General features: G+C 28.7%; 3 protein-coding genes across 3 annotated transcripts; 1 reads left to right on the forward strand and 2 right to left on the reverse strand.

Annotated features, from left to right (window-relative positions):
* Positions 1–4,740: 4,740 nt before the first annotated feature.
* Positions 4,741–7,251, reverse strand: LOC123299317 (zinc finger protein 271-like). Its single transcript, XM_044881680.1, has one exon. It carries the CDS (start codon positions 7,082–7,084, stop codon positions 5,618–5,620), a length of 1,467 nt encoding a protein of 488 aa, XP_044737615.1. The 5' UTR covers positions 7,085–7,251; the 3' UTR covers positions 4,741–5,617.
* A 1,529-nt stretch (positions 7,252–8,780) lies between these two features.
* LOC123299343 (protein TSSC4) lies at positions 8,781–9,636 on the forward strand. The gene is made up of 2 exons (XM_044881720.1): positions 8,781–8,862; positions 8,920–9,636. The coding sequence occupies exon 2, from the start codon at positions 8,923–8,925 to the stop codon at positions 9,619–9,621; it is 699 nt and encodes a 232-aa protein (XP_044737655.1). The 5' UTR covers positions 8,781–8,862; positions 8,920–8,922; the 3' UTR covers positions 9,622–9,636.
* Positions 9,637–10,899: 1,263 nt separating this feature from the next.
* On the reverse strand, positions 10,900–12,208 carry LOC123299345 (N-alpha-acetyltransferase 10). Its single transcript, XM_044881722.1, has 2 exons — positions 12,053–12,208; positions 10,900–11,707 (listed from the first exon to the last, which is right to left on the reverse strand). The coding sequence occupies exon 2, from the start codon at positions 11,556–11,558 to the stop codon at positions 11,004–11,006; it is 555 nt and encodes a 184-aa protein (XP_044737657.1). The 5' UTR covers positions 11,559–11,707; positions 12,053–12,208; the 3' UTR covers positions 10,900–11,003.
* Between the last annotated feature and the right edge of the window lie 303 nt (positions 12,209–12,511).

Raw genomic sequence — 12,511 nt, forward strand, 5'->3', positions numbered from 1 at the left:
CATTAATTATACCTACATGATCGCGAAGAATCTGCTAGCCTGTAAGTGAATGTGATATGATGAATGAGAGAGAAGACTGCCAGTGAGTTCCCCTGTGTCCTTGTCATAATCATATGTACATATACAGGCCGTTTTTGTACCATCTAGGCATATATATGTCTGTAGTATGACTGAATACATCCGTTTAGTAATGCATCTAAGCGAGATGTATTATATACATGTATTTAACATTAGTTGGGAGACGCTTGGAGAGTGGAAGTTTTTTAGATAATTAATAATATTTGTATGCAACAAAACTCCCACTCTCTGCATGCATACAACAAAAGTATTGTGTATCGTATCTGTAGCCTTGCAATATATGTATATAATACATCTCGCTTAGATGCATTACTAAACGGATGTATTCAGTCATACTACAGACATGTATATGCCTAGATGGTACAAAAACGGCCTGTATACTTATTATATGTATTAGTATAGCGAGACAAAGAGGGAAGACGATATCTTTTTTCGGTCTCCTTTTAAGCGGTCATTTATTCATTTATTGCATTTCCTATGCTTTTAAGCCTCTATGTTATATATAACCTCTTAAGTATAACTATATGTATTGGACAAGGACACAGGGGAACTTACTGACAGTCTTCTCTTTCGCTTCGCATATCGCACCCACTATCAACCTAGCGTTCGCTATCTTCATATCTCTATGGTTTAATTAGTAATATTTATAAGAAAGTATATATTATGTTTTATAAAAAGTGTTCCAAAATTAACGCAAGAAGTTCGAATCAGACGTTAATCTTGGGATACTTATGATTTTTATTATTATTATCATTATATACAAATGATAGAATTTTACTTATTTTATATAAAAACTTTAATAAGAAAAGAATAATCTCTGTTAATTTGTTTTATGAAAATGTACAATATTATTTTTCATAACAATTTAATAAATTTTTTTCTTATAAAGTAATAAAAATCGTTATATATTTTAAATTTTACTTAATTTTTTATCCTATTTTTTCTTCCAGAATAAAATTATCAATTAATAAGGTAAGTATTAAGTAAAGGTAAGTATTAAATTAATTATGAGTTTATTTAAAAGTCATATAGCCGTGTGGATATAGCACTTGCCTTTGAAACCAAAATACGGAGGTTCGTATCATGGGATGGTAAATATTTTTGTACTTTTAAAATAAATGAATTTTTTCTGATGTTAAAAATTTTCCACTCTTTTTATAGTTTAAATTATCTATTTAACCCGCCCTCTTCCTATAAATAATGTCAGTTATACATATGTCATAAATCACTATTCTATCAGTGGGTGGGAATTTAAAAAATAATCATAAATACATCTATCTCACTCCTTAAAATTTTAATTCCCACCCCCTGACAGAATAGTGATTTATGACATAAGTTATGACTAACATAATTTTTTTTTTTGTGTGAAATAACGACAAAAATGGCTTGGTTATGCTAAAATTTGAAATTTTTTAATAGGAGAACATGTCATATAGTTTATCTCACTCATATTCTCCTATTACAAAATATTAAAATTTGTATTTATAAAATTAAAAAATCGCTCGTTAGACTAAAATTTGAAATTTTGTAACAGGAAAACATGTTATATATTTTATCCCATTTTTTTAAATAACATATTCGCCTATTACAAAATATTAAAAAAATACATATTTTGCTTGCTTTTTTTGTTGTACATGCTAAAATTTATTCTTGTTAAGTGAAATTTTATAAGATTTTGTAATAGGAGAACATGTTATTTAACAAAAAAATAAATAAATAATGTTAGTCCTACTTTCCTACCTATGTCATAAATCACTCTCCTATCTGGGGGTGGGAATTAAAATAATATAAAATATACCGTGCTCTCTTATTCGTCGCTTTTCGTACTCATAACAATTACCTAAAAAATGATCTTACCGGAAGATTACTAGATACGAACCGAGGGACTGTAACTGGAGGCGACTATTCTAGCCACTACTCCAGTATTGACATACATGTATTATTAATAATGTAATATACATACCTTTTTACTCACCTTTTTCTTAAACTTAGTATTTACTTTTGTTTTACTGATTGTTTTTCATTAAACTTACCTATTATGCATTTCTTTTTACTCAACTTTTTTCAAGACTTACCTATAAAAGAATAATTGTCTTACCTATAAAAGAATAAATATTATTTTGTTAAAAGTGTAGGTTCTGTTTGATATTCCTGAAATCGATGTAAAGGATAAAAGATAAAGGTAGGTATAAAATTGAATAATAATAATCAAATCATAAAAATTGATAAAAACTATATTTTATTATATATATTTGTACATATTTCACCTACAATAAATATGAATAATGGTTATTTATAAAGTAAGAAATCATTTTTCAATAAATTGCGCCCGACCAACGAAATTACCTTTTAGTTCAATGGATTTAACATAGGTGACACCACCGTAGAAATTGTTTGCTAGTTCAACATATTTACTATAGATGACACTACCATCGAAATTAATAGATAGTTTAACAAATTGGTCATAGATGGCAGGACAATAGAAATCATTAATTGGTTCTGCATGTTTGCCATAGATGGCATCACCATCGAAATTGTTCGTTAGTTCAGCATATTTACTATAGATGACACCACCATCGAAATTAATAGATAGTTCAACAAATTGGCCATAGATGGCACTACAATCGAAATCAATAATTGGTTTTATATATTTTTCATAGATGGCACCACATACTTAAGTTTTTATTATAATTTTATCAGAGGGAGGTTTCTACTTCTATTAGTATTATTTACTACTATTAGTATTATTCTTTTTCTACTATCAGTATTATTTCAAAAATATAATGCTTTAATTTTCTGGGAAAAACTCAGAAAAAGTCTTATAGGAGTACCTCTTCCGAAAGAGTCTGAATCAACTACCATTTTTTTCTGTCATTGAATGATTGATTAATAATTTGTTTGATATTTTCAGACTTTTTCAGAATTAGTTTTACTTCACATATTCTTTTTCTTCATTTCAAATTAAATATTATGACTTCCAGAACAGATTTATTTCCACAAGGGATGCCAATAATTTATCAATAATGTTATACACTTACCTTTTACTCACCTTTTACACTACAATATGATTTTTCATGAAAATTTAAAATAATTTTTTTTTTTTTTGTTATAAATAAATAAAAATCGTTATATATTTTTAATTTTTCTTTATATTTTTTAAATTGTTTATCCTATTTTTTCTTTCAGAACAAAATTATATTAATTATTAAGTAAAGGTAAGTATTAAATAATAAGCTAACTATTAAGTTAATTATGATGTTATATATAAGTCAGGTGGCTGTGTGGATATAGCACTTGCCTTTGAAACCAAGATATGATGGTTCGTATTCTGGTATGGTTGATATTTTTTTACTTTTAAAATAAATTAATTTTTCCTGATGTTAAAAATTTTCCACTCTTTTTATAGTTTAAATTATCTATTTAACCCGCCCTCTTCCTATAAATAATGTCAATTATTGTCAGTCAGTTAAATATGTCATAAATCACTATTCTGTCAGGAGGTGGGAATTTAAATAATCATAAATATATCTTACTCTTTAAAATCATATTCTCCTGCTACAAAATATTAAACAATTTGTAAAAATGGCTTAGTTTAGCTAAAATTTGAAACTTTTTAATAGGAGAACATGTCATATAGTTTATCTCATTCATATTCTCCTATTACAAAATATTAAAATTTGTATTTATAAAATTAAAAAATCGCTCGTTAAGACTAAAATTTGAAATTTTGTAACAGGAGAATATGTTATATATATTTTATCCCATTTTTTTTTATAACATATTCGCCTATTACAAAATATTAAAAAAATACTTATTTTGCTTCCTTTTTTTTTTGTACATGGTAAAATTTCGTTCTTGTTAAATGAAATTTTATAAGATTTTGTAATAGGAGAACATGTAATTTCAACAAAAAAAATTAATTATGTTAGTCCCACCTTCTTACTTATGTCATAAATCACTCTTCCGTCAGGGGGTGGGGATTAAAATAATATCTAAAAAAATGACATTATCTCGACATAATAACTTATTTAATTTAAAAAAAAAATCGAGCTAATGCTAGATACGAACCCAGGAACTCTGTGCCCGGAGGCAAATGAGCTATCCACTACTACACCTTACTCATGTTATACATGTCAATAATGTAATATACATACCTTTTACTCACCTTTTTTCAATAATCTGTCTGTATATTTTACATTACATCCATATGTAATTTCATATGAGCTTTTAAAGCAACTTCTTGTATAAAGCTTTTTCCACATATTTGACATTTCAATGGTTTTTCTTGCATGAGCTATTAAAGTTTTCTTATCATAAAATTATTTCGAACAGAATGTACAATTAAAATTACGCTGATTCAAATGAAATCGTGATATGTGTTCTTTCAATCGATATGGTGTTCGGTAAGTTTTCTCACATTTATCACAAGCGTAAGGACGTTCTTTGGTATGCGTTAATAAATGACTATCTAAATGATTTTTTGAACGACACTTAAGTCCACATTGATTACATAGAAAATTTTCTATTACCCATCATACAACTAGTTTCAATTAAATATCGGCAAAGCGGCTTTTAGGGTTTTAAATTTAAAAAAATTCATGTTTTTTTAAAGCATTATAGATTTATTGTAATTATTACCACTGTGCTTTAAATTATAAAAACATTTTTAAATATCTACAATATATAAACATTATCAATTTATAATCAACTAAGGCCCAATTTCACTCACCACTATGAAATAATTAATTTCATTTAACTAATTTAAAACAGAAAATAATTTTCTTACACTTTGAATACCGACCCTCAGAAACTTCAAATCTGTCATCCATTTTGTCGTCTACATCGCGGTTTTCATAACGTTAAACGTGCCGTAGGTCAGAGCCATGGACAAAGGAAAAGAAGAGACGGAGTGTAACCGAGAATTGTAACAGAGAGTAAGAGTATTATACAAATGACTTAAGGAATACTTCCCTCGTCTAAAGTTGAACTTTATACTCCATCCCTATTTTTACTATGCCTATGGTCAGAACAAAACATTGAGCTTATTTCTTTTTACAAATGCTCTTGAATTTCCATAGTTTCTATGAAAACACTTCGAATTTTCTTGTACAAAAGAGTACGCATTTCAATTTCATTTCTTTGTCCCTACAATGAGCCCTGATAGAGCTCAAAAAGACCAAGGATATAAGTGGGATACCGCAAATGGAATTCTAACACCTAGAATGTGGTCCAAGGGATCTTCTAAGTCCGTCTTTGAAAACAACTTACCAACCAAAGACGAGACGACTTCGGTTCTATAGGGTTCTGTCGAGGCCAGACTCCTTGCAGAAAGCCTATAGCTTCTATGCCAGGTTCTCTCCCAGGATTGATGAATCCAAGAGGCATTTATAGATTATCCTCGATTAGAAATCTTGATCCTAACAAGATGGGCTTGTCGTGGCCATTTCTTGATTCGGTAAATTATTTACAATTTATTCTTTATAATTCCCGGTTTGAGACTACTTTGTATAAACATGGCATGAAAAACATAAAATTTAGATCATAAATCACTCGAATATGATTCATCTAAAGTTTCATCTTTAATTAATTTGGTTTGAATTTCTTCATTTTTCATATTTTCATCGAAATTTGCGTGTTCTTCAGGATCTACCCATTCTTCTTTAATTGACAACGGTTCCCTTAATCCAAATATTCCATTTTGTTCTCCAAAATGAATTCGTTGATGTCGAACCAAACTAAATTGTTGCGTAAATGTTTTATTACAGATTTCACACGAATAAGGCCGTTCTCCCGTATGAGTTCTTTGATGACGAATTAAATGATGTTTTTGGGAAAATTTCAAGCCACAAGCATCACACGAATACGGTCTTTCTCCGGTATGAATTTTTAAATGTTGAACTAAACATTGTTTCTTCATGAATGTCTTGCCACATTCGTCACAAGGGAACGGTCTTTCTCCCGTATGAGTTCGTTGATGACGAAATAAATGATGTTTTTGGGAGAACTTTGCATCACAAATATCACATGGATATGGAAGTTCTCCGGTATGAAGTAATTTATGTGCTATTAAATTTTTTTTATCCACAAATTTTTTCTCACAAACATCACATGAAAATGATTTTTCTCCGCTATGAGTTCGTTTATGTCGCGTTAAACTTTGTGGGCAATTAAATGTTTTATCACACACTTCACATAAATACGGTTTTTCCCCAGTATGAATTCGTTTATGTTGAACTAAATGATGTTTTAAATTAAATTTTTTATCACAAATATCACATGAAAATTTTTTTTCACCTCCTTGAATCGGTTCAAGTTCAATTAAATCGTTTTGTAAAGTAAAACTTAACTCACTAAAATCACAAGAAAATGGTTCTTCTAAAATTGCATCTTTAATCATAAATTTTGTATGTAATTCTGGTTGAACAATTTTCATATTTTCAATTATTAGCTTCGATTGTTTTTCTGGTTCTGCTACATGATTTCGTTGATGTCGAAGTAAACTATATTTTTCAGTGAATTTTCTTCCACAAATATCACATGAATATGGTTTTTCTCCAGTATGTGTTCGCTGATGTCGAATTAAATGATGTTTTTGAGAGAACTTTGCATCACAAATATTACATGGATATGGACGTTCTCCAGTATGAATTCGTATATGACGTATTAAACCATATTTATCCGAAAATTTCGTGTCACAAATATCACATGTATATGGTCTGTCTCCCGTATGAATTCGTTTATGTTGAACTAAATGTTGTTTGAAATTAAATTGTCTATCACAAATATCACAAGAAAAATTCTTTTTTTCTATGTAAATTAACTGATTTTCAAATAATTTACTTTGTAATGTAAAACTTAAATCACTAAAGTCACATGAAAATGGTTCATTTAAAATTCCATCTTGAATTGTAAAACTTTTATAAGACTTTTGTTCCATTTCGGCTTCTTTTTGTTCACCAACTTCTTCTTTGATTGGCAAAAAAACTAGTTTATTTACATTTGACATTTTTTTTGTTCGAAATTAGTTAATTATTAATATAAATAGATATTTATTAAAAAATTAAACGTTTCCCACAGCATTTTTACCAATTTTTGTCCAAATTTTAAAATTCTTCCCTAAAAACACTCCCTAATATTTCAATCGTGGGATTCTTCAATTTTATTCTTTCATGGTCATCCGCCATTATTGTGTTAACGTGTTAAAAATTCCATAGACATACAATTGGGATCTGACAAAAGGAGGCATGACATCTGGTTGTCAAAGTAGAAACTAATTTCAAGTTACAGTTTTTAGTGTTGAGCGTTGAAAAGTTTGAAGTTGATTACTTTTGGCAAGTTATAATTACAACAATAATAAATAATTGATAAAAAAAGTTAAATTATTTCGTCTGGAAAGTATTAACCTAGTAAAGTGTTGTGTGAAAAATTATCAAAGTCGTTTCAATACGAATACAGATCTGAGTTTTCATAATTTGCCTCAAGCAGACAAATATTACATGAAAGTTGAAAATTATTTTGGTAACTTTGGGAAAATTGATGTCTTAAAATGATGGCAGAAAACACTGCAATTAAAAAATATCTTACCAAGTCAATAAGTGTGCTCACTTCATTTAAAAAAAAATGATTATGTCTTATCAAATAAGTACAATGTTTATGTCAAATTAAATTAATTTTTTATTAATATATCTTTATGAATTATATTTCCAGTGTTATTTTTGAAGTATGAGCTATATTGCTGTACAGTTTCATTAAAAACCATTCGCTAGTTTTAAGGTGAAAGCGTAACAAACAAACAAACATGCTTACTTTCGCATTTATAATATATAGAGATAGAGATAAAAGCCTATTAAAGTCTTGATCGACTTAAATCTGTCCAATAATGGGCTTCCGCTGGTAAAGTCGCTATATTAACTACTGCACTTGTTACTTTCTTTTCAGATTTTATTTAACGCAGTCGGGTTTTTTATTTTTTTAAATATTTATATCATTAACATTGCCAGTAATGGGAGCCTTCCCTAACTTATACTCTTTGGTTTCAACATGAATGATAAGTACATATGACAGATAGTGTTATTTTGTGCGTAGTTGTGTCATTCAAATTTCAGATTTTATTTAACTCAGTCAGGTTTTTTATTTTTTTTAATTATTTATGTCATTAACATTGCCAGTAATGGGAGCCTTTTCTAACTTAGACTCTTTGGTTTCAACATGGATGATAGGCACATATGACAGATAGTGTTATTTTGTGCGTAGTTGTGTCATTAAAATTTCAGATTTTATTTAATTAACGCAGTCGGATTTTTTATTTTTCTAATTATTTATGTCATTAACATTGCCAGTAATGGGAGCCTTTTCTAACTTAGACTCTTTGGTTTACACATGAATGATAGGTACATATGACAGACAAAGACTATAGGATAGACAAGAAGCAGAAGTATAATTATAAGTGACATCTGGAGTCTGAGGCGATCAACTATTAAGTTTGTCGGCCTTTGCGGGTATGGCTATTAAGTTTAACTACTTTGCGGGGGTGACTATTAACTATTAAGTTTGAAAGCCTGACTCGGTAGAGGCGCTGAAACTCGTATACTACGATTTTACATTAGCTCATATGGGCTGCTTCTCCTCTATCCTATGCTCTTTGATGACAGATAGTGTTATTTTGTGCGTAGTTGTGTCATTCAAAAAGAAATTGGAAACATGTTGTCAAAATTCTTAAATTTTGTAAGGTCGTAAATAATTTACTGTTTTGTACTAACAAATACAAAAAATAATTGGAAAAATGTAAGTAATATATATAAAATAAAATTCAAATAGTGGTTTCTAGAAATGTTATTACAGACAATGGATATGGATATTGTTTCAACGGAAAACAATACCGAATTTCGATTAAATGCAACAAATACAGAATTCGCAAATAGACATAATAATATATTTGGACAACTTACAAAATTAGAACAATCTGTTCAAGATAATCTTAAAAAGAATACTTTGAATAACGATTCCATTGAACGAGACCATTCTTCACCACTTTCAATACTATCGAAACAAGTGATTAAGAAAAAATATACAAAATCATTTCGAGGCAAAGAAAGTATTTTTAAACGTCCAGAAGCACCAATCAACCGATGTTTATTACCCCGAAAAGTACCTGATTTTAAAATAAATCCACAAAAATGGAAGAAATATACTCTAGACGATGTTACACCAGAAGATCTATCAAATCGTCAGAATACAGCATCAGCGTTAACATTTTTACGTGAGCTGGAGGAACGTAAAAAAATTGAAACCATCGAAGACGATATAACTGACGACACAGAATTTAAGCCGACATTTAAAACATCAGCGATAATTTCGGATACAAAGACGACAGCAGCCGATGAAGATAAACCATTATTTAAAAGTTCTGTTTTGGTTATGCCAGAATATACGGTGGGACAACGTAAAAAACCTTCGAAAAAACATAAGTCGAAAACAAATAAAGAAGATCGAAAAGAATTGAAACTTGATCATCTTTTAGAGTATGATGAAGATGAATCATAAGCTTTTTATACTTTTATTTGTTTAAACATTATTTGTAATATATAATTAAATTAAATAATATTTAGAAAAATTCGGTCTTATTTATTAATGTAGAATTGAAATTATTTGATTCAAGTTTGTAATCTCGAGCGCCGAACGCAACTTCGTAAAAAATCGAAAAAGCCGTAAAAATTTCAGATTTTGTCGACTATAGCCTTTAAGGACTAGTTTATGATAATATCTTTTCAGGACGTTTTTCAAATAGTATAAATTTGCTACGATACGAGACTAGAATGGACTCTGTAAACCCAATAGTTTCCAACATAAATTATTTCAAAGTTCATCATTTTTTTTCGAATTCCGTCGTTCTAAGTGAACTTTGATCATGAACAACTCTAGCACACTCCATCGTATATTGATATCTTTTTTCATTTTTGAGTTAACGTCACAGATTATAGTTTTTAATTTAAAACAGATCTGTAACTCCCTGTAAAATTTTTACTATTTTCGTTCTCTGAAGATGCCTTTCTCCAGGTGGCTCTACACGTTATGTTCGTGTAGGGCCATCTATTAGTTTTGATAATAATTTATCCATTTCAATGGTTGTTGGGGAAACAATAACAATATTTTATATATTTTTAAATAAATTAACAACACGTCTTTCAAAATTCGTTTGCATGTCATTAAAATTCGTTAAATTTCTTTGAGTGTATTCTCAATTGATTGTCTTTATTAAAATTTCGTGGATTATTTGAATAGTGACATTATTTAAGTATTTTGGCCGTTTTCATTGTGCCCCTGTTCATTAACTAATTAGTGTAATTTAGTCGTTTTAGGTGTGTTTATATTATTTTCCGATTTTTTTTTATAGTATGTATTGAGTTTATTTTAGTGTTTAGGTCTTGTTAATCGTGTTGATTACATTTACGTAGTGTTTAATTGTGATTATAATTGACTATTAACGAAATAAAATGGTTTTGCATTGCATTTAACTTACATCAAACTAATAATTAATTGTTATTAATAATGTTCATATTAAAATAAATGCTATTTTGTTTCAAATATTGCAATAAATTATTATTTTATTAATATTTGTTATTTTATTTAAAAAACTTTATTTTATTTATTAAAAGAGAAATAAATACAAAAAAAAATTAACGTGTTGTCAGACAGATGGGCGGACAGACCTATATCAAAATTTGGTTCATAGTATCAATATTTTTAAGCGTTACAAACTTGGGACTAAACTTAGTATACCTTGCATATATTTGATAAATACATGGTATAAAAATCATAATAGACCTTAAATTATGAAATTTATTGTTATAAGATTACATAAAATTAAAAAAAAAAAAAAACAATATACGTTATATCATAATATATTAAAGCACAAAAGCTGAATTTTATGCTACTTTAATCTCTTTTTTTGATGAATTAGCATCTTTTGCTTCATAGCCAAGTTCTGTTTGTGATATAACACCCAAATTATCTTTTTTACCGAACTCAGTAAGATCCCGTCTCATTGAATACGCATCTTCACCGTCTGCATAATATTTCGGTTCAATTTCCAATATTTTAAATTTCAACGAATTCGTGTATAAATTAAGCGCAGCTCGATTACTTTTACGTACGTGTAATGAAACATATTGAGCTTGAAAACATTCTACCATTGCAAAGGCAGCTTGATCCATTAATTTTTGTGCTAAACCTAATCGACGATGTGATCGTTTTACCGCTAATGATGTGATATGACCATGTTTTTCTTCACCATCTTCTTCCATTTTGGCTAGAACATATCCAACAATTTTCCCTTTTTCATCTTCGGCCACGTAACTCAATTGTGGCCATGAGAGTCCATGATAAAAATAATATTTCATTTGATAGTTTTCTGGTAAACATAGCAGATTACAATGCTGCATGTTCATTAAATCTTCGGGTTTTGCACAACGGATATTCATTTTGATAGCTTAATCTTTTCGAACGTTCTTCCCTTTACGTGTGTTTCTAATATCGTCTGTTTTCGAGGTATCCTCCTCTTGCATACCTCCAATTAATTCACGAACGAATTTAAATTTCGATAGAAACAATTTCCAAATAACAAACCAACCTATTTCGGAAAGAAAATATTTAAAATCTTTGGTATTTATTTATTAGCAACAAAGTGTTAGTATGAGGTTAGAAATTTCTAAATACCTATTGCGACACCAATTAACACAAATAAAAGTCCAAATATGAACGAGAATAATCCTAATAGTATGTCTCTAAACATTTTTCGTTTAAGAAAAAAGCTTTTACATCGTTTACAACTTTTTTGAAATTAAACTATCATTATAAAAATAAAAAAAACGCCATTTTGTAAAAATAAACGTCTTTATCGTTGTAATAAAAATTATTCGATAGAATTTTTTTTAAAAGTTTTCATTGATTTATTAGAAATACTTTAAATACTTACAAATTAATGTCTTCGAAAATTTTTTCTACATTGAATTCACTCAGAAACTATGATAAAATGTTTGTAATTTGGTTATTTTTAACACCACACATGTTTCTTTTTAAATAAGCGCCGGGTCTATTTACACGATAACGCCCGTGCAACTAACTTAAAGTTATTTGTCACTAAAAAATGAAACTGCAAATCATTGGCATACAAATTCGATAGGTTCCGGTCATGCAGGTATTATAGAAGTGAAGATGCAGTAGCAGTAGCATTGACTAAACTAAAACGGTATCAGAGGTACACCATATTGATACTATGTAATTTTCAAATAGTTACTATTTCGACAAAAAAAAAGTCTTATTTCAATACTTTCTCTATAATTGTACAAGTAGTATTTAATTGAAAAAAATTATCATTTTGCATCATTTTGCTCAATTTTGCCTCATGAATTTAGTCCGGCCATGTTGAAACTGC

Source organism: Chrysoperla carnea, chromosome 4, assembly GCF_905475395.1.
Source record: "Chrysoperla carnea chromosome 4, inChrCarn1.1, whole genome shotgun sequence".
In the NCBI taxonomy this organism is placed as follows: Eukaryota; Metazoa; Arthropoda; class Insecta; order Neuroptera; family Chrysopidae; genus Chrysoperla; species Chrysoperla carnea.